General features: G+C 46.5%; 1 protein-coding gene across 1 annotated transcript in view; it reads right to left on the bottom strand.

Annotated features, from left to right (window-relative positions):
- The window catches only part of LOC146809247 (zonadhesin-like), a 159,215-nt gene extending 135,996 nt beyond the window's left edge, over positions 1-23,219 (bottom strand). The window contains exons 1-2 of the mRNA XM_085614847.1: positions 22,562-23,219; positions 21,843-22,124 (exon numbers count right to left, since the gene is read on the bottom strand). Of these exons, the coding sequence (XP_085470973.1) occupies positions 21,843-22,124; positions 22,562-23,219 (940 nt within the window). The remainder of the gene's footprint in view (positions 1-21,842; positions 22,125-22,561) is intronic.
- Between the last annotated feature and the right edge of the window lie 315 nt (positions 23,220-23,534).

The raw sequence follows: 23,534 nt of genomic DNA, 5'->3' as shown, positions 1-23,534 counted from the left end.
TTGCTGTTTGGGCGCAGTATGGTGCCGAGAGAAGAACCGGGAGGGTCCCAGTAAAGGGGTCTCTTCAGGCACAGTTGGTGCCAGGACTTGCTTTCTCAGCTGCACCACAAGAGCGCGGGCAGCTGCAATGACGGGGGCATGTTTTGTTTCTTGAGGAAGGAGTGAGGTGCACTCCTCAGCCCCCAGTGCATGACGCACATTGTTACTGCTGCCTTGGGAGCCAGAGGGCTACTTGGTAGGCCCTACAATTGTGAGCCCTGACATTTTGGACAGAGGGCATTTGAGCCCCAGAGAAGGCCAGTTGGCCTGGGGCCATTTGGAGTACCTGTGTATATTGACAGGGCGCAAGGCCCTAAGGTGATGTATACACCTGGTGGTAGTGTTACTGTGTTGCACTGCTGATTAATGCACAATGTGTTTATGCCTAATGTGATGTTGCATAATGTATTGTTGCTGATGCCTTATGTCATGCTATGATATTTTAGGATGGTGCCTAATGCGAATAGGATACAGTGCCAAGTACCGTGTCTTACCAGTAGTTACTGGTTGTGTTTTATTACTTGTACTTTCTGAGGGTGCTGACAGTGGCCCGATTGGCCCCGTCCTGTATATAATACCCTGTAAGTTATTACCTGGTGCCAGTTGGCACAGTCTATATGTGTGATTATGATTCTAATGTGTTTTGAATAATACAAAGGCTATTTTTTTTTATATAACCGTGTGTGTAGTTTCTTTTGTGGTGTGCCTAGTGTGTTGCTGCTGTGTGTGTTGCGCAAACACTTTACACATTCCCTCTGGGATAAGCCTGATGTGCCAAGCTATTAAGGGGGTGAGGAGGGGTTATCTTCAGCATGCAACTCCCTTGCCCTGACTAGAGTGGTGGTTTCTGCCTGGCTTAGGCACAAGCCCTAGCCAACCAAAAATCCCATTTCTAACAGTATACCACTTTAATTAGGAGCTTATATGTAAATTAAATATGCTAATCATGCGTAAGCCAATGTTACCCTGTGTTGCAAATTGGGGGGGGGGGGGTCTCTTGTTGGCAGTGGCTTGCACCCTGTCCAAGAAGCACTTGGCGAACAGCTGGGATGTGTCAAAAATCCAGACGTGCTGGGTTGACGCAGTGAAGCAGGTGCTGCTTCAATTTCCCTGCCAGGAAGCAGATGATACATCAGTTTCTTTAGATGCACAACACGGCCTGCATTGGAGACAGTGCTCGGGACTCTGGCTACAGCGATCTCTTAGCCGCAGGACAGGCGCTGAATGTCGATGTGTGCATTTTCTTCAGTTCTGTGCAGCAAAGCCACCTCCAAGGACCTGGAACTGAAATTGGCACCACTTGGTAGGTCAGAACTGCCAGCTGAGGAGTTCAAGGGTCACAGGTGAAGTCTTTGACGTTCCTGAGACTTCTAAATAAGGAGGCAAGCACACACAAGCCCTTGGAGAACATTTGAAAGCTGAATACAGAAAGCAAAGTCCAGCCCTTTCACTGCCCAAGATAGAATCAGCAAGCAGTAGGCTAGCACAATACAGCAACAGGCAGAGTGGCAGTTCCCCTCCTACAGCTTCTCCAGCTTTTCTTATTTGCAGAATCTTCTCTTAGTCCAGAAGTGTTCAGATAGAACAGTGCCAGAGGTCCAATATGTGTACCAGTGTCTGCCTTTGAAGTAGGCAAACTTCAAAGGAAAGCCTTTGTAGTGCACAACACCCTGCCTTCCCCAGACCTAGCCCCAGGCACACTACAGGTGGAGAAGACAGATGTGTGAGTACAGGCGTAGCCCTATTCAGGTGTCAGTGACAATTCCTCATGCCACTCTAGCTTAGGGAGACCCATCAGCCTGGTGATGGGCAATCAAGATATGTAGGGCACGCCTCAGCTTCCTTTGTGTGACTGTCTAAAGTGAATGCAAAACCAGCCCAACTGTCAGTCTAAACCAGACGTGGATTCCATAGGCAGGCAGAGGCACAGAATGTCAGAGCAACAAAATGTCCAATTTCTAAAAGTGGCATTATCAAACACGCCATTTAAAAACACAACCTTCACTAAAATATATGTTTACATTGTGAATTCAGGGACCCCAACTCCAAATCTCCATCTCTTCCCATTTGAAATTTACACCAATGATAAGTTATGGAAGAGACAGTCCTAAAAACTAAACTAGCAGAATTTTACTATCAGGGTATGTAAAACACACCAGCACATGCCCTACCTTTCGTATACACTGCACCCTACCCATGGGGCTACTTTTGGGGTGCATTACATGTAGAAAAATGGAAGGCTTGGGCTTGGCATGTGGGTGCACTTGCCAGGTCGACATGGCAGTGTAAAACTAAAGTGGCAGGCCTAAGACATGGTTGCAGGGCTACTCATGTGGGTGGCACAATCAGTGCTGCAGACCCACTAGTAGCATTTGATTTGCAGGCCATGGGCTTATTTAGTGTTTGCTAGGGACTTAGCAGTAAATCAAATTTGCCAATCAGGGATAACCAATATTAGCCACAGTTTACACAGGGAACACTTTAGCCCTGATCAGTAGTGGTAAAGAGTGCAGAGTTCTAAAACCAGCAAAAAAAAATGCAACACCGAGTCAAAACATAGGTCAGAAGCAAAAAAAGACAGGGGGAAAACGTGCCAAAAATGCCAGGTCTAACACAATGTTTTAGGAAGAGAGCACAAGCACCTTAGCAGTGCACAGTCTTATAGCCAATACAATTGATTTCAGTAAAAGGGGAGGTGCAAGGGGAAATGTTTGGGCGAACACCACCCAAGGGCGTCCGGCTTAACATTCAATTTGTGATTTTGATCCTCAGGTGCATCTTTGAGTGCATTATCTAGACTGAAATGTGCAATTATGTTGTCCTTGAGTTATGAAAGTTCTACTCCACATGAAGCCCATCCAGTAATGCATTGTTGACATTCTTAACAGGTGGATAAAGCACAGTTATGTAGAGATGGGCTGTAGATGTTTGGTCCATTGCTTGCTGTCACAGGAACATTTGTAACACATTGTTGAGCGGACAAGCTAAATTACTGGGACTGCAAGTTTGATGGTCACTGGTGTCCAGCGAGGACAATACAGAAGGGTTGGGGGATGGAGAACTTGATTTGTGGTAAGTGAGAGGATGTTTTTACAACTGCTAGTTTGGAGACTAAAAGTTAGAATTCTAAATTATTCCAAATCATATCATAGCACACGCTAATGGTACTGGAGTATCAGCTTTCACAGAGCACCAATTACATGTGCATCATTGATCTGCAGAGGAATAATTTGTGTTGCTATAGGTTCAGCTGGTTTATTGGTATCCATGCAGAGATGGCAGAGAAGCACGAGCAGAATGCAGAGCAACTGAGAGCTAAATGAGGTTTATGGTTCGGTAGCATCAGAGCGTGCTCCCCGTTACTGTAGCATGCAAGTCTGAAGGATACAAACCCTTAGGAATATTGATTGAGGTGGGTACTAAAAATAGTTTGACATTTACATAGCCCTGGTATACACCACAGGGGTTTGGATGATGAGAGCTATAAAGAAAGATGTAGTTAAGGTGATCAGAATGTTTAGGAGTAAGGATGCGAGCCAGTCTAAGTGTAAGGTGCTGAACCGTATTACTGTGTATTTTAGTGCACACAGTTTGGTGGGTTAGGATATGCTAGATTTTCAGATCTATGGAAGTGCTTTGATCCAATCAAAGAAGCTGTCTTGTTAGGTCGGGAATTCTTTATAAGTTCGAAAATCCCTTTTTTCCACCGTTTCAAATGGGACTCTGCACATGGCGATTTTAAATGTGTTTAAAATACCTGCAACAAAAAGGTTATAAATATAAATAGTCTTGAGAAAAGAAAAAAGGGAAAAACTAAAGCAATTCCCAAATTTATAACAAGAAATTAAATTCTGAATTAAGAAAAGCACTGTGGCATTTAAGGTCAAAAACGAAGGCAGAAGAGGTCCATCCGGTTTGTTTCGTAGAGTGGACCCGCTCAGGCTGTTTGGAGGGCTGCTGAACATACAGTTGTTAGAAATGGGATTTCTGGTTGACTAAGGCTTGCGCCACAGCCAGGCAGAAACCACCACTCTAGTCAGGGCGAGGGAGTTACACGCCAAAGATAACCCCTGCTCACCCCCTTGGTAGCTTGGCACGAGCAGTCAGGCTTATCCCGGTGGCCATGTGTAAAGCATTTGCGCACGCACACAGCAACAACATCCCAGGCACACCACAAAAGGAACTCCACACAAGGTTATATAAAAAATAGCCTTTGTATTGTCATAAACAAATTAGAAACATAATCACATAATATACACTGTGCCAACTGGCACTAGGCAATATTCACAGGGGATTATATACAGGACCGGACCAATCGGGCCACGGTCAGAACTATCAGAACAGGTAAGTAAATGTAAAGCACAACCAGTAACTACTGGCACAATAATGACCTAAGCATTATCACAGTCATATTAGACACCATCCTAAAATATCATAGCCTACCATTGGGCACAACCACATTAGCATAAGACACCCTCCTAAGCATAAACACCTTACGCACTAGGACATCAGCAGCCCAAACACATTACGCCATAACCTCATGATCATCAACTTCATTAGAGGCATGAAAACAGGGTTCATACGCCACATTACATAAAACACATTATGCAATCACAAGGGGCATAAAACACATTGTGTAGTTTTGTACAGCCAGGTGCTCTACCACTTCCACTCACAATGACCCTAGTCCAACTGGCATCCTCTAGGGCTCAAATGCCCTCTGTCCTGAATGTCAGGGCGCTAAGCTGCCACTTGCAGCTGAAGAAAGTGCGCACAGGCCTAAACGTTGCAGCTACCCACTAATTGCTGGGCAGCTGGGATCCTCACTGGCACTCACTGTGCCTCCTGAGCAAATGGGCAAAATGCTGCAGCTGCCCGTGCTGGTGCGGCGCAGCTGGGGCCCAGGAACATGGGCCCTGGCACGACTGTGCCCTCTGGGCCCCACTGGGCTCTCTAAGTTACTCTGCACCCATCGTTGCAGCTGCCTGCGCTCTCGCAGTACAGCTGGGATCAGTCAACACTGGGAGGGCACGGGCACTACTGGCCCGCGGGGCTTTTATGGGCCCCTAACACGATCATGCCCCGTGTTGGAGCGGCCCGCAACAGCGGGACCGATCAGGCACCGACAGTGTGCCTCGGTGGAGCCCACTCTGGGACTCTCAACATACTTCGCCCCCATAGCGTTGCAGCTGCCCTCTGCGAGCAGGGCAGCTGAAATGACAAGGTGATGGGGGCCCTGGCACATCTGTGCCCTCAGCGTTAGAGCCACACACAGGCTCTTAAAATAAACATGCCCCCAAGTGTGGGAGCGGCCCGCTACCAGACGGGGCCGCTCAGACTCTTGCACTCACCAGGATTCGCTTGTGTGGCTCCGGGTCTCCTCACCAGGATCGGCAGCACTTCTCCCCTGCGGTGGCACTTCAGTTCACCTGGGCCCTCTCCTGGGACCCTGGATTTCTGCAGACATAGGCGGGGCTCTCCCTCGCACATGGGAACCCCGCTGAAATGCCGCAACACCTCCCTGCCTTCACCCAGGCCCCCTCCTGGGACCCAGGACTTAGCTCACCACAACTCACGGAGGCGGGGTGGGCTTCCGTTCTCTCCGCACGCTGCCATTCCCGTCCTGCAGCACTTCCACCTGGCGCCCCGCCCACAGTCAGGCGGGCGCCGGGCTTCCACTTCCGGTGATCGGGCCGCAGCTGTGAAACGAGGGGTAGGCTCCCTCCCAAATTAAAATATAGAGCGGGGTGGGCAAAAAAAATAAAAGTTGATACCTCGAAGGCTGCCATGTGGGGTGGGCAACCACCGTAAATATAAAAATAAGCGCAAGGTCAGCATCATGGGGGAATCCCTAAGCTGGGGATTCCCCCTCTCTCTCTAAGCAGCGCCGCGCTGCAAGGCCCACGCGGTCTTCTCCCCTGAGCACTTAAGATATAGCGCTCACAAAGCGCTAGGAGCCACTGCTCCTGTAGCAGGTAAAGGTCCCTCAGTAAAAGGTGATAGGGCCGGATTCTTGTCTACCTGATTATCCACAAGAACCCTCATAGGTCGCCAGGATCTTTTTATCTGCCATATAGCGTAGAGGGGATAAACTTAATTATCCAAATATATCTACCACAATTTGATTTCATTTGGGAAGGACCACTGACTCCAAATCAAAAATTTGTAAGATTTTATTATAATCAAAAACATCTGAACATACAGACACCTCAATACAAGGCACAACATGTAAATGGGCACTAGTACAGATGCAAGTCTACGTAAAATTCTCATTCGTCTAAAAATGAAAAGAATTACAGATTCTAGAAGCATCAAAAAGATGATCGTTATGCTTATATCAATTTTTGGAATCATTAGTAAAAAAAAAACATTTCTATCCCTACACTACCTCTAAGGTGACATCCCTACTTAGCATTCCCTCCCAGGCAAGAGGATTAAAGAAACATTGTCAGAAGTGAAGACTTCCTAAGAAGTTCATTCACTTAGTTAGAGCTCATTCTAAGATGCTCCTTCTAGCTTCCCATCTAAGCCTCATCTGCTCAGCCCACGGGGCGCTGTCCCTAATACAAAACCCCAAAATCGCAGAACACACCCTTCAGCACACCTCTTCAGCCAGGTCTTCCTTCGGTAATTTTCCATCAGGAGCTGTCTGTCGTCCAACGTTCGTTAGCTTGACCTTGAGTCTCAGGCACCTGTGCTCGGCAAATGTATCTAATTCACATTCCAATACACTCCCCTGTTGGCTTCTCACAGCACCCTAACTCCTAAAACAAAGACCTATTCTCACTAACAAGCTAAATGTCCTTACACCTGCAACAGAAACATGGGTACAAGAAAAGAAACACTTCATATCTCAAGATTTTACATTTCTCTACAACCCAAGCCTTTACCAAGGGAATCGTTTTTAGGTAACATAAGAAATGAACAGACCTTCTCTTCTACCGTATATGCAATCGGGCCTTTACAAGATTAAACACACTACTAAATCACATTCTAAGCATTAATTCATTATTCTCATTTGAGTAAATAAGCAGCCTTCGCATTTAATTCTAACATGGCACACGTTTAACCTAATACATTGCATTATACGAAAACTAATCATTGGGCTTTCTACTAAATACATTCACAATAGCTTGCAACGTTAATCCTCACAAAAACATTATCACTTTTCTAATCACCTCTATGTTAAACGATTACAGTAATACAATTCTATGGCACTTCTAAACATACATTGATTAGTATGTGGGTGCTGACTAACGGTGAATATGATGCACCCCTACAAATCTCAGAATCTCATGGCACTCTATCAGTTCCCCCTTTGATGACAATTGTCATCACACCATCACAAACTCATTCCCTTGGAGAAAGAACCGACCTAAACAGTGCTTGTTGCCATTCTATTCTGTCGGAACCTCTCCATTCGCTTAAGATTCTGGTATTGACTGACCTGCAGTCTCGCCATTCGCCTCTCATTCACTCTAAGAGCTCTTTCAACTCTGTTTCCCCTGTACCACTTGCAGGCTCTAATACGTCCCCACAAGCAGAAAACACAAATCACAACAATAATGAGTGGCTTCAACACAAATCCAAGAAACCCTTTCCCCAAGCTCGCAAACCAACTTCCCACACAACCAAATCCTTTACCAATCTTCTCCCACACACCCACTTCAGTCGGGTCTGCAATCTCCTGATGAATCGTGGTAATGTTGTCTATATATTTCTCCATATCCTTGCTGTTGTCTGGAATATACATACAACATTCCTGGACTTTCAACAATTTACAGACTCCGCCCTCTTTTGCTAACAATACGTCTAAAGCAAGATGATTTTGCAAAACCATAGTCCTTATCGACAACATCTCTCCATCCACCAACAACAACGACCTTGTAGTATTCATCGACAATTCATCAACCACAGTCGCCAACTTTCTTATCTTCACATCATTCAAAACCACACCTAAACTTGGTATCATTGCTCCAAAGATATCACCAATCACTGCTCCTGCACTTGCAGCTCTCCGTACTTTAGAATGATGTCCTGTCTCTAACAGATTCAAATCTTCCGCATGGTAAATCTTCGGAAAAATAATAGCCAGATAACATGTACCATACCAATTTGCAGGCAACCTTACATAAGCATTCCTTCCGCACACAAAATACACAGTTGGAATCACTTACACTGGACATTGCAGAAAGTTCTTAGCAGAGTCCTCCATAGTAAAGGTATGGTCACACGTACTCTGTCCCACCGAAACCTTTTCATAATAGGTTTGAGGACGTCTCACACACAACTTCCCCTTCTGCATTTGATCTAGGGCTATGGGACCATAACTCCCCTTAGATCTGTATAAGCTCTCCTCATCAGTCCAATCTACTGGACTCTCTCCTGTATCTCGAGTCTGGGTTAGTTTTCTATATCTATCTTCTATCTGACCAATAAACTTCTATTCAGTTTCCAACAATAAACATGTCAAGTTATGTCGGTGAGCATAAGCCGTATCCAAACTCAAAGTCGGTATGAAATACTTCCGAAGTCGGTCCTCTGACTTATAATAGTCCTACTTGTTCAAATGCTTATAGGTCGGCACTTCAGGAAGTACTGCATCGTAATTAGAAAATAAATACTCACACTGTTTCCTCTCATAAAAGATGCTAAGCAACAAGCTACAAGAAATCCCATAGGTTAGTGGAAGATGATGGTATCTAATGCCCTCATCTACAGAAGAAGGTAGCTGCATGCACACATAACAATCCTTCGCATCCATTGCATCCAATCAATCAACGGTATTTGTATAGCGCACTATTCACCCGGAGGGTCTCAAGGCGCTGGGGGGGGAATGTTACTGCTCGAACAGCCAGGTCTTGAGTTGCTTCCTGAAGGCGAGAAGGTCCTGGGTTGTCCGGAGGTGGATGGGGAGGGAGTTCCATGTCTTGGCCGCCAGGTAGGAGAAGGATCTTCCTCCGGCGGTGGCTCTGTGGATGCGTGGGACGGTGGCGAGAGCGAGGCTGGTGGAGCGGAGCTGGCGGGTGGGATGGTGGAAGGTCAGGCGGTTGTTGAGGTACTTGGGGCCCAGGTCGTGGAGGGTCTTGTGTGCATGGGTGAGGAGTCTGAACGTGATCCTTTTGTTGATGGGGAGGCAGTGGAGGTCTCTCAGATGTGCGGAGATGTGGCTGTGACGGGGGATGTCCAGGACGAGTCGAGCTGAGGCGTTCTGGATCCGTTGGAGTTTCTTCTGGTGTTTGGTGGTGGTGCCGGCATAAAGGGTGTTCCCGTAGTCCAGCCGGCTGGTGATGAGGGCCTGGGTGACCGTCTTCCTGGTCTCGGTGGGGATCCACCGGAAGATCTTTCGAAGCATACGCAGGGTGTTGAAGCACGAAGACGAGACGGCGTTGACTTGTCTGGACATTGAGAGGGAGGAGTCCAGGATGAAGCCCAGGTTGCGTGCGTGGTCCGTTGGCTTGGGGGTGGCGCCCAGGGCAGGGGGCCACCAGGAGTCGTCCCAGGCGGAGGGTGATGACCCCAGGATGAGAACCTCCGTCTTGTCTGAGTTCAATTTCAGGCGGCTGTTCTTCATCCATTCGGAGACGTCTTTCATCCCTTCATGTAGGCTGGCTCTGGCGGTGTCCGGGTCGTTGGTAAGGGAGAGGATCAGCTGGGTGTCGTCGGCGTAGGTGATGATCTTTAGGTTGTGTTGGCGTGCGATGGCTGCAAGGGGGCTCATGTAGACATTGAAGAGGGTGGGGCTGAGCGATGATCCCTGGGGCACGCCGCAGACGACTTCAGTGGCCGTTGACCGGAACGGGGTGAGGCGGACTCTCTGGCTTCTTCCAGCGAGGAATGAGGTGATCCACTCTGGGCCTTCCCCTGGATTCCGGTGTTGTTCAGGCGTTGTACCAGGGTGCGGTGGCAGACGGTGTTGAATGCTGCGGAGAGGTCCAGGAGGATGAGGGCCGCTGTTTCCCCGTTGTCCAGTAGGGATCTGATTTCGTCTGTGGCTGCGATGAGGGCGGTCTCCGTGCTGTGGTTGGCTCGGAAGCCGGACTGCGAGTGGTCGAGGGAACAGTTGGTCTCAAGGAAGGCGGCTAGCTGTCTGTTGACGGTCTTCTCGATGACTTTGGCAGGAAACGGAAGGAGCGAGATGGGGCGTAAGTTCTTGAGGTCGGTGGGGTCTGCTGTAGGTTTCTTCAGCAGGGCGCTGATCTCGGCGTGTTTCCAGCAATCCGGGAAGGTGGCGGTGTTGAAGGAGGCGTTGATGATGTCGCGGAGGTGGGGTGCGCTGATGTAGTCAGCCGACTTGAAGATGTGGTGTGGACAGGGGTCCGTGGGGGATCCGGAGTGGATGGTGTTCATCGTGCGAGTTGTGTCTTCGGTGCTGACCGGGGTCCAGGCGCGGAGGGTGGCGGTGGGGGGCATCGGTTCGGTGGTGGGGTTCGTGGTTGGAGGGCCGAAGCTGTTGTGTATGTCGGCGATCTTGTCGTGGAAGAAGGCTGCGAGAGAGTCGCAGAGGTCTTGCGAGGGAGTGATGTCGTTGTTTCCGGCGTCGGGGTTGGAGAGCTCTTTGACGATGGTGAAGAGTTCTTTGCTGTTGTGGGTGTTGTTGTCCAGTCGTTCCTTGAAGGCTGTCTTCTTTGTGGTGCTGATCAGTTGGTGGTGTTTGCGGGCGGCGTGTTTGAGGGCAGTCATGTTGTCTGTGGTCTGGTTGGTGCGCCAGGTATTCTCCAGGGAGCGGCAGTTCTTCCTGGAGGTGATGAGTTCGTCGGTGAACCAGGAGGTTTTCTTGCTGCCGCGTCTGCTGGCGGGGTTCTTCAGTGGTGCAAGGGCGTCTGCGCAGTTGGTGATCCATTGAGTGAGGTTGTTGGCGGCTTCGTTAGGGTCCATTGAGCTGGTGGGGGGTTCTGGCTGAGGAAGGTGGTGAGCTGGTCGATTGTGGTCTTGTTCCAGTTCCTACGAGGGGGTTGTTGCGGGTGGTGGTGGGTCGTCGTTTTTCTGAAGCTGAAGTGGACGCAGCTGTGGTCGGTCCACTGGAGTTTGGTGGAGTGGCTGAAGGCGACGTGCTTGCTGGATGAGAAGACTGGGTCAAGCGTGTGGCCGGCATAGTGGGTGGGGGTGGTTACCAGTTGCTTGAGTCCGAGGTTGGCGAGGTTGTCCAGCAGGGCGACGGTGTTGCGGTCCTTGTTGTTCTCCAGGTGGAAGTTGAGATCCCCCAGGAGGATGTAGTCGGTGGAGTTGATGGCGTGCGGGCTGACGAAATCAGTGATGACTTCGCTGAATTGTGTGCGTGGTCCCGGTGGTCTGTAGACGAGGGTGTCTCTGAGAGTGGTCTTGGGGTTGGTGTGTATCTGGAAGTGGAGGTGTTCGGCGGAGGTGAGGGTGTCATCTGAGTTGGTCGTGATGCGGATGGTGTTCTTGTGGGCGATGGCGATGCCTCCTCCCGTCTGGTTGATGCGGTCGTTCCTGGTGATCTTGTAGCCATCCGGGATGGCTATGGCGATGTCGGGCGCTGAGGAGGCGTTCGTCCAGGTTTCCATCAGGAAGGCGATGTCTGGTGATGTCGAGTCGAGGATGTTCCAGAGTTCGACGGCGTGTCGGTGGATGGAGCGGGTGTTGAGCAGGATGCACTTCAGATGGTTGTTGCTGGGGCTCGTTTTGGCTGGTGCGGTGCAGGGTCAGAGGCAGGAGAATCGGCAGGCGTGGCAGGAGAAGGGTCCGTGGGTGCGTCTCGGGGTGGCGTGGTGGCAGGTGTTGTTTTGTCCGGCGTTGAGTGCGAGGAGGGTTGTAGCATCGTTGGTGAGTCAGGTGCGCTGGCGGCGAAGAGAACCAGGGGGTCTGGCGCTGGGCGCGGTCCAGGCGCGGACGGGCACATCCACATACTCATACAACAGCTTCGCCTAAGCATTAAGATTGAAATCACTTCTAGATAAATCTACACGGAATCTACGACTCTCTTCAAGTATCAAAGCCCTTTGAGCTCCTATAGTAACCCCTTTTTGTCTAGAGGTGGTAGGTGTAGGTGTCCCCTGTACCTCCCCCTCCTGCTCATGAAAAGCTATATATGAGGCTACAACTATCACAACTATAGCAGCTATCACTACCCCTAAAAGTGTACCTATCACTAACTTAGCTCTACGGTGAGTATTTCCAGTGTCGCCCATTTTTGTAAGGTTCAGTTCAACAGCAACAGGTAAAAGTCTCTTTCTCATCCGAGTATTGCTCGTCAAACCAGTTCACACAAGGTCTCAAAGCTGGAAATCCCCTAGCAAATTTCAGTTCCTTATTTACAGAGTCCACAAAAGACTTCCCTAACCCTTTTTCGTTGTCCCTAGCGGAAAGTCCCTAAATGTATTCTTCTCCAACTCGGGCCTAGGTTATTTTTTTTCGGACTTACATACAACGGAAGGTTCACTTTCAGTCCAGAACAATATTCGCTCCCAAAAGCAGTAAAACTCCTTGCAAAATTTCAAGACGAAGGATCACCAACTCCTGAGGTGATGGTATAACAGCAAAAGTCGGAAAAACCAATGTCTCCAAAATCAACTCACGAACTTTACTCAGAAGCGGTGGATTCGGAATATTGAGGGTCAATATTCCTTCGATTTCCAATCCTGGAACTCTCAATAGCACTTCTATCTTCAAGTTCGGAGAATTGCCGATCAATGTCAAGGATCTTAGCCTCCCGGTGCTCGGTATGCCTGGCATCAGTCACAGCGTATGTCCACTCTGGTGAGGCGTACCTCTGACACGGCTTTCTTGCTCTCCTTGACCTTCTCAGATTCACTTGAGCTTGTTCTTCGTCACTTTGCTCAGATTCAGATGTTTCCGAAACTGGGGCAAGATCTCTTCCAGGTGCCAATCTCAAGTTTACCCGTCTCTGGTTCACGGGCCAAACTCTCTCTGCTTCTGTGGCACTTCTGCTCTCCCTTCGAGTACCCTGTGCACTACTTCCTTCTTCAGCAGAATTTGACTCTACTCCACACACAGCAACACTTTCTTCGTCTGAGTCATATTCTGGATTTAGACTTTCACATCTCCTTTCAGCTTGATCTAGTGCACAACCAACTGCATCAGCAACCCTCACAGCTTGACTTGCCCTCTCAGATGGCTCTGCCACCTCAGCTGAATTTTCATTCACGAGAGGGGCTGTATCTTCCAAGGGTGCTGGAACTCTGCAGGTATGGGAGGCATGCACCCAGTTCGGCAATCCCCCACACTTCACTGCCGTGTTCGTAACCAGTATTACCTGGTACGGACCACGCCAACGAGCATCCAGGCAACTCTTCCTCACGTGTTTACGCACAAGTACCCAATCCCCTGGGCACAAGTCCTCCATTTTGTACCTCTCGTAAAGGGTAATTCCCTACCTCCATCATCCCCCCACCGGGAGGTGGCGTCTCTCCTATGGTTCTCCTAGAGCTTTTATTCTTGGACCATCTTTCTTCCCACTTATTGAGCATGATCCATGCACGCATTGCTATGATCAAATCTTTGATATGGGCCCGCAATCCCATGACCCTTTTCTCTTCCAGTTCCTGATCACTATACTGCAATCTATGACTTCCTTGCAATGATTTTGTTTTGGACAAGTCCACCTCATACATTTTGGCCAATTCTGACAACTTTTCATGTGCAGTTCGTGCTTTGTGAGTCACATCCTTTGCCACAAAGAGTAACTCATCTTGTTCATACATGTAGACCCTCTCAAGAGGCAAATTTCCAATTATTATCTCATCTACCTCTGCCTTCAGCCTCACAAAATCTAACATCTTCCCTTTCAGAGTTCCCTTCAGTGCTTCTCGATAAGCTACACCATCCCTTTAATTGTACTCAAATTCCCGTTCTTGAGATCTACTCTCTTCAGACATACTCATAGGAACGGAACGATTCACTATCGTGCCTCGTTTGCTTTCTGCTGTTGTCCTCACACTCTGATTCTGATCCCTCACTGGCGGTGCCCACATTCGCAAATCTGATCTTGACTCCACCAAAGACCTTTGTCTCACTGGTCTCGACTCTCCCTGTCCCCTAGAGGAGTCTGCTGTGGCTGGTAATGGCGTACTCCATTCTATAGGCTTCGGAGTTTGCTCCATCCCACTCACTGATCCATTTCCCTCAGCCACACTCCTTGCTCCTACAACTGACTGTACTGAACTTCCAACCTTCTCTTGATCTGGGTCGTAGACAGAAACAATAGTTCCAATGGTGACCGGTACCTCTAGAGCATCTGGTAATCGCACACCTCTCCCAACCTCTGCGCTGGCTACAGGCTGATTTCTAGTACCCTCAACTCCTGTCGAGATTTTCCCTTCTACTCTCACTTCTAACTGGGTCGGTACTCCACTAGTACCTTCTGTCTGAGCCGATTTCCCCTCGCAAAGATCAGGATTGTATGGAGGTGGTCTCTCAGATAACAACCTCTCTAGCAGGCTATCATCTGTGTCACTGTCATCATCATCATCCACACTCTTTGTCTTAGAGCCATCAGTTTTTACCAATAAGGGATACAACCTGTCTCCTTCTATTGTCTGTACTCTCCATCTTTTCTCTTCTACATCCCATCTCGCATTCTTAAATGCCTTGATTGACTTTTTCACCCTTTCCTGACTTCGATCTCTTTTCCTATCATGTGCTGCTTTAACCCATGCATGCAATGCTTCAAACTGAGTTGGTCTCGGCAAAGGTCGTAAAGCCGCCATCACAGATTTCAACTGATACAACACTTCCAACCTAAATGAGCCATATCGTGGGAAAGCTAATTCTCCTTCACCTTGAGTCATCTTATGCCAATTCTCAAGCCAAATTATGGTATGCAACCCCACATTTCTTGCCATATAATGTGCTGGAGTATCCTCGGTAGGGGCCTCTTCTCCCCCACGAGTAAGTAGGCCTGGGCTAAAATTTCGTTCCGTTTGCGGAAATTGCGATAATTTGACATTTTTGCGTTCCGCGGAAAGCGTGAAAATGTCAAAATTTCCGCATTCCGCAGCTTCGCGATAATTTGTTTCTTGCTCGCGCTGTAAAATAATACATTCTTGCGCACGCGCGATCGCCTTACCTGAATCCCTGCGTTCGCCGACAAGTTTTCTTGATCCGGTTGCGTTCTCCATGAGATGTTGTATTGTTTTTAGCCATTTGCGCTGTCTCGCGACAGTTCGCGTCCGCAGTGATGTCATGCGTCACGCGATCACATCTTTCTTCTCGCGATCATGCACCGTGAGACAACTGAAAACAAGATGGCCGCGCCCGCGAGCAACGACATGGGTAAGTTGGCGAGCCGCAACCATGCTGAAAATCTCGCGAACATGCGGGAAAAAACTTCCGCATCTTCACGATATTTCCGCGTGTTTGCGATAATTTGTAACATTTTCGCGATAATTTGCGAAAGTGGATTTCTCAAATTCCGCCCACCCCTACGAGTAACCACATGTTTGTCACCTCTGCACAATTCTCGGAAAACTTTAAAACACTTCATGATGAACAAATTTCAATCGTACGCAATGTTTCGTCTACTTCCTGATGTCAAACCTACCAATAACAGCGCGACTCACACCAACCGACCTATCACAGCGCGACACCTTCTGACATCACTTTTCCTCCGCTCGCAGCAGTTCCCCTCCTTCACAATTCACGTCTCACCCTTGCATTCGTTCCATTCATACGCTGAAATAAATGTTTGTCCCAAACAAGTTACTTCTCTGACTGTCCGTCCATTCGCACCCCCTATCTCGGTCCGGGTGATCGATGACGTCTCACGATCCCCTTTCAGTGGTCAACAAAATCTACCTTGGGTGTGTTCTACACCACACTCGCTTAAGCTACTCGTCGAGCCTAAGACTTTCCTGGGCTGCACGCGCTCACAGCCTGATCTCACAATCACTCAACACTCACTCCAAACTCCACAAGACATCACATACCAAATCAACACCACAATGTACAAACATCTCACCCTATTCATACTCACTCCTCCTCGAACTGCTGCTTTCTGTCGCACCGCTACTCTCCGCCAATCTCCATCAGCCGCCGTCGTCCGCTGCTCACCATCCGATGAGTCACCATCACTTGACTTCTGTGGGCCTCAAGGATCACTTATCCTAATCTAGATCTTCCCTCGCTATCGGAAATATCCATCCTACTCTGCTACCAACTGATAGGGCCGGATTCTTGTCTACCTGATTATCCACAAGAACCCTCACAGGTCGCCAGGATCTTTTATCTGCCAGATAGCGTAGAGGGGATAAACACAATTATCAAAATATATCTACCACAATTTGATTTCATTTGGCAAGGACCACTGACTCCAAATCTAAAATTTGTAAGATGTTATTATAATCAAAAACATCTGAACACACAGACACCTCAATACAAGGCACAAAAGGTAAATGGGCACTAGTACAAATGCAAGTCTACGCAAAATTCTCATTCGGCTAAAAAAGAAAAGATGATCGTTATGCTTATATCAATTTTTGGAATCAGTAGTCAAAAAAAAACATTTCTATCCCTACACTAACTCTAAGGTGACATCCCTACTTAGCATTCCCTCCCAGGCACGAGGATTAAAGAAAAGGTGTCAGAAGTGAAGACTTCCTAAATAGTTCATTGACTTAGTAAGAACTCAATCTAAGATGCTCCTTCTAGCTTCCCATCTAATTCTCATCTGCTCAACCCACGGGGCACTGTCCCTAGTACAAAACCCCCAAATCACAGAACACGCCCTTCGGCACACCTCTTCAGCCAGGTCTTCCTTCGGTAATTTTCCATCAGAAGCTGTCTGTCGTCCATCGTTCGTTAGCTTGACCTTGAGTCTCAGGCCCCTTTGCTCGGCAAATGTATCTGATTCACATTCCAATACACTCCCCTGTTGGCTTCTCACAGCACTCTAACTCCTAAAACAAAGACCTATTCTCACTAACGAGCTAAATGTCCTTACACCTGCAACAGAAACATGGGAACGAGAAAAGAAAGACTTCATGTCTCAAGATTTTACATTTCTCTACAACCCAAGCCTTTAACACGGGAATCGTTTTTCGGCCTTCAACATTAGCGAACATAAGAAATGAACAGACCTTCTCTTCTAACGTATATGCGATCGGGCCTTTACAAGATTAAACGCACTACTCAATCACATTCTAAGCATTAATTCATTATTCTCATTTGAGTAAATAAGCAGCCTTCGTATTTAATTCTAACATGGCACACGTTTAACCTAATACATTGCATTATACGAAAACTAATCATTGGGCTGTCTACTAAATACATTCACAATAGCTTGCAACGTTAATCCTCACAAAAAAATTATTATTTTTCTAATCACCTCTATGTTAAACGATTACAGTAATACAATTCTATGGCACTTCTAAACATACATTGATTAATATGTGGGTGCTGACTAACGGTGAATATGATGCACCCCTACAAATCTCAGAATCTCATGGCACTCTATCAAAGGCATCAGTCCTTACTTAGGGGAAGAAATGAAGCAAAAGGTCCCCAAAGAGTCATTGTGGCATCCAGGGGCATGGCAGGGCCCAGGTAGGCAAGCCCTCATGGAAGCCCCCCCTGGGCCCCAGCAGCAGCATGCCCCCAGCAGGAACAGCAACCAAGAACTGAACAATTTTTTGGGGACACAGCCCCTATATTTATACAAAATGTTCCCTTTGTGACACAGCACAGGGCTGGGGCAAAAACCAGATGCAACTGGTTTGGGGGAGCTTTGGAGCACTTTGTTGTGCTCAGCTCCTCTCTCCTTTGTCAGATGGGTTCTAGGTACTCAGATGCACCACAGGGGTGGAGCCGGCATTGTGGCGGGAAGGCACAGCCCTATTCAGGTCCTAGGTGAAACTCCTCCCTCCCATCTACATGCAGATCTCTCCATTCACTACCGGGCAGACTCACCCTGGCTCCTGGAATTCCCCAGCCCTCTCAGCTCCTGTTAATTACAAGCCAGACATGCACTTCACACCAGGCAGGCAGACACACAGTCCACAGAAATGCCAACTTCTAGAAGTGGCACTTCTCCACCAGTCACCATAAATCTGCGCACACCATTGCGCAGCATTTATTTTCACGAGTTCACACATACCAAACTCGACCCTGCACTCCTCTCACACCAGGAGCTACCAGGGACACACATTTTCCCCAAGCATTCCTATGGGAGGGCAGGCCTATCTCACCAAACATACCCAGAGCGCACACACTTTACACTGGACCCCAGTGCTAAAGTGCTCAAAGGCCTAAAATCACCAATACCAGGTTACACAAAAAGGCTAGGAGAACGCAAAAAGTTTTGGGGTGAACCTGCCAAAAGGGCCAAGTCCAACAACAGTGGATTAAAGGGATTGGCACAAAGAATCTGACCAAATGTGTGCCTTCTTTTTTTGGCCAACTGTTTGGATTATCTCCCCCATTTAATACTCAAATTGGTTGGAATGTCCCCACAAGGAAATGCTGGTATTCACTCACCTGCAGTCAGTGCAAGGATAATGAATCCTCTCCTGTCCATTTTAAAAGCCCTGCAATTAAATAATCACAATTAATAAAGATAACTAGAAGCAGGAAAATCAACACAATTACTTCCTACATGATAAGCCCATAGTTATTGTTGTCACTCGCATACCTAATTTGTGAAATCAGGAACCACTTTTACAGCATTAAAATTTCCTCAAACTTGAATACTGAAATCGCTTTTATTTGCCCTGTGGCTGTCTCGCACATACGCAACAACTGGCACCATGATTCAGATGGCATGCTGCCAGTAAATAAATAAAAAAAACTTTAAGGGGAAGAGACAAGGCAGTAATGGCTACCAAGGGTTCAGTAATCTAACACACTGCTGCCCCATTGATCGCCCTCCTTCAATCAAGCCACTTTTCTAATGCAACCTGCTTATATCCGGAGAGCCGTTTCGTATATTAAGCATTTGATCGGAGGACATTCTCGATTTTTTCTCCAGGTCATTATTATGTATAGAAAGTGAAACCCAATACAGACAGCCATGAAGCAGACCATTGCGAAGACAAGAGTATAATGAAGGCAAGAAAGACAAATATATCTTGTGAGGGAACAGCAATAGAAAATAGGAGTTGCGGAAGTTGTGGCAGTAACATTATCTCGTGAGGTTAATGAAACTGCTGCCATGGGGGAGGGGTCATTTTGGCATCCAGGTGATGCATCTGAAGAGTGACAAGAGCGGTGATCACCTGTCATTGGTGGTCTCACACCACATAATTGGTGGCAGCAGGAGAGCACAGAAGCCCTGCTAGCAGACCCCGCTGGATGCCATGGAACGTAAGCTGTCTAACTGCATGAGGGATATGTGAATTGACAGACAGGTGTGTCTGGTGTGAATGAGCAACGGCAGGAAAAAAGAATCCAGGAATAATTCCTTCAAATGCCACGGCCTACGTCTTATAAGGAAAACATGGGAGGAACCCGTGAACCGAGCAGAATGCACCTCATCAGTGGCTCCTGTGGGTGAACTACTAGAAGAAACTACATTTAGTCTTCAGCACGTAGTCATGACAAAAGCATAGTTGTCCCACTAAATCAAGCAGTTCTGGGCAGTAGCAGGCGCGAGACGGGGATCATGGAAGTCAAAAGTTGGCTTTAGGAGGACATAGTCATCAGCTATTCCCAGATTTGAACCCAATAGCTTTGGTGAGAAAGAGAGCCTTCTTATGCATCAAGAACAATCGGAACCCATTAGGGTGGTTGTGACATTGGGTCACCTGATAAAAAAAGAAGGGAATATTAGAATAGAGTGGCTGAAACCCATGCCCTCCATGTGATCATTTTGTTTGTTGATGGAGCTGGCTCAGCTTGAACTTGCAGGGGTGCACACCTTACATGATAATGCTATAAAAGTGCCTTAAATAACTAGATAGTGGATGGTGTGATAACTAGATAATGTATGGTGTTTACCCTTCTCTGGCATCAGCAGAAATAGGAGGAGGGCAACTGTAGCCTGACCTTTTAACCAATATTATTCCACAGTTCTTAGCTTTCTCACAAATACATATTAACCTCTTCAATGCCCGTGACGAGCTGGTCTCGTCATGGGCCGCGGTTGCGCTGTGCCCGTGACGAGACCAGCTCGTCACAAACCCCGCCCGCTAATGAAACGGCCGGCACAGGGCGGGGAAAGGGGCGGGCACTGAAGGGGTTAATTCCCAGGTTATTTACTTATAATGCTTCACATTTCTATACAGCATTCCTTTAAAGTCAGACCTATTGATATTGCCAATGCTTGTTTGTTGAATGTTACTTGTTTCTTTTTTTCTTTTTGTACTGCTGTAGTATGTGATGTCTTTTTATACTCCCATCATATTCGGGTTCCCCCCCCCCCCAAGGTGGGTGTAAAGATGAGGTTACTCAGGATTACTTGAAAGGATATTTAAGTTTATTCCAAGAAATAGATCCCATCCACAAGAAGCTCCTGCAGGGATGAAAGCCAGGTTCCAACTGCCTTGCTGGTGCTTACATCATCACAGTACATACAGAATAAAACATTCTTAAGCACCTGGCAATAGGAGAAACATCTTAAGATGCCACACATCCCCGTCCTTTATAAAGAAGGAGGGTGAGTTATACCTTAAGATCAAATTATATCTTAAAATCAAAATACATAAAATCTATTTAACAAAGTCTTTTAAAAATGTAGGTGGAAAGGAAACTCTCGAGGATCTGCAAATGTCATGAGGGATGAGATAAATCATGAGAACTGGGATTATGATGACCAGCCACAAAGTCTTTCCTAACCACCACCACCCTGTTTAAATTCCAAATGCGGTGATCAGCAGTTTTTACAGCATTGTTAAATATTTTGATTACTTGAATGGGTTTCAAAACTCTTGAAGAAGATTTCCTTTTGGATGGATTTCTTATGAGAACCCAATCCCTAATTTTTACTGCTGGTTTATTTACAGATTTTCTCAAGTCATGAAGTGTTTTTCTAGATTCAACCTTTTTTGACTCATTTAATTGCCAGTTAGACTTTTCATTTTCAGAAAGTAATTCAGGCTGCATGTTATTTACCCAGGGAGGTACAACTAAGATGTTGGGGCACCTAGACCTGAACAATTCAAAGGGGGTACTATTCGTCACAGAGTGAGGCAACAACGTGTAAGCCTCAACCTTGTTCCGTATTTGACTACGCCAATCTAGACCAGTTGAGCGTGCCATGTTAATGGTTTCTTTTAGTACACGATTAAATCTCTCGACCATTCCATTTGTTTCTGGGTGATACAAAGAAGATTTTTTGTGTTTGATACCATGTGTTGACAAGAATGACTCCATTTCTCTGGATACAAATTGTATGCCGTTGTCAGTAAGGATACTAGAAGGTATCCCTTCTCTAGCGAAAAGTTTTTCTAAAAAATTGATTACATGTTTGGTTTCAATCCCTCTAGAGATTCCTATTTCTGGCCATCTCGAGAAAAAGTCAACCAACACAAAAAAATACCAGTTGGTTCCAGAAGACTGTATCGGGCCAAGAATATCTAATCCCACTTCTTTCCAAGGGGCATCAGGTCTTTCTCTTATGATCATGGGTTGTGTTCTGGGTTTGGCCACCCTTTCACACTCTACACAATCTCTTATTTTCCGTTTAACCTGTAAATCCATGCCTGGCCACTAATAATTCAACCTAAGTCTCTCTTTTGTCTTAGAAATGCCTTGATGTGTCATATGTGCAAGAGATATAAGTTCTAGCCTAATTGAATTGGGAGGGATAAGTCTCAAACCCCTGAACAGCAGACCATTGCGTTCAGATAACTGGTCTCTGACATGCCAACATTTCTCTATCTTTACATCACCTTTGTGTTTTGTCTCCCAACCCTTGTTGACAGCTTCTAAGACTTTCACTAATTCTGGATCTTGTTGCAAAGCTTTCTCCCATCTATCCTTGTCAATTATAGATTCCTCAATGGCACAAACCATATCGTCATCTTGTTCAATTTCATCATCAAGATTAAGCTCACTTTTGACAACAAGTCTGGACAAAGCATCAGCCACCTTATTTTCCACCCCAGGCAAATATTTGACATCAAAGTTATAATCCTTGAGACCAACAACCCATTTGGTAATTCTACTTGAAACTGCGCCAATACCCTAAAAAGCTTGCATAAAGGTTTATGGTCAGACCTGACTTCAAATACACCACCCCAGAAGAAGTTCTTTAACTTCTTTATTGACCAATATACGGCGAGCGCTTCTCTCTCTATCACGGAGTAGCGTAACTCAGCGCCCCGCAAGCTCCTTGACAAGAAAAGAATGACCTGTTCATGAGAACAATCCTTTTGTAAAAGGACAGCTCCCAGCCACTTCAAACTTGCGTCAGTGATTAAAATAGATTTTTTCTCAGGGTCAAAACTACACAGTCTGGGAGCAGTTTTCAACTTCTCTTTAAGGGTATAAAATTCTTGTTCACAGCTACTATCCCAAATGAATTCACAACCTTTGCGGAGCAAAGTCCTCATATGAACATACAATGAGGCAAAGCCATTTATAAATTTTCTATAATATTCGGCCATACCTAGTAAGCTCATCAGTTCTTCCTTATTCGTTGGGGAGGTTAGGTTCTGTATGGCAGTAATTAAACTTTCCTTTGGTAAAACACCCCCTTCGGAGATAGTGTGCCCCAAATATTCAATCGAGCTTCTCCTGAATATGCACTTTTCAATTTTCAGTGTCAGATTGAATTCTTGCAACCTGTTCAGTACCATGAAAAGTCTCTCATCATGTTCCTTTGTATCACTTCCAAAAATTAATATATCATCCTGATAAACCCTAACACCTGTAAGACCTTTAAAAACCCTCTCCAGCGCTCTCTGAAAAACTGAGTCTGCTGATACAAGACCAAAAGGGAGTCTTGCAAAGCGGAACGTTCCATAGGGAGTGACAAATGCCGTTAAGTCTTTAGAGACATCGTCCAATCTAATTTGGAGATAAGCTGATCTCAGATCGATGGTACTGAAGACCTTCGCACCTTTTAACAACATCAACATATCATTTATCTTTGGTAGCGGATAACGGTCTATGACAACATTTTTGTTTAATTTGCGAAGGTCCACACACAAAAGAAGAGACCCATCCCCCTTCTTAGCAGCGACTACCGGAGCAACCCATTGAGTTGCTTCTACATCCTCAATTACTCCTTCAGATTTGAGTCGCTCCAATTCAACTTTCACCATTTCCCTAACTGTAACAGGTAGATTCCTAACCTTGCAGCACACAGGTTTAGTATTATCTATCATACAAATCCGATGGAGGTACCCATTGAGGCAACCTAACTTATCTGAAAAAACATTCGGAAATTTGTTTCTTAGCACATCAGAAAATTCTTTGCTTGTAGTGTCCTGGACAACAGAAATTGAATTCAAGTCAAAATTCTTTTTCAATAAAATATGGGGTGAATAGTTTGGATCTGGTGGAACTAGCTCAATATGCTATCCCCTTTTTGTGATATGTAAATTTTTGCGCTTGTGAACCTGTTTTTATAGTAAATC

This window comes from Triturus cristatus, chromosome 7 (assembly GCF_964204655.1).
Source record: "Triturus cristatus chromosome 7, aTriCri1.1, whole genome shotgun sequence".
Lineage (NCBI taxonomy): Eukaryota > Metazoa > Chordata > Amphibia > Caudata > Salamandridae > Triturus > Triturus cristatus.
This window is presented reverse-complemented; position numbering and strand designations above follow the sequence as displayed.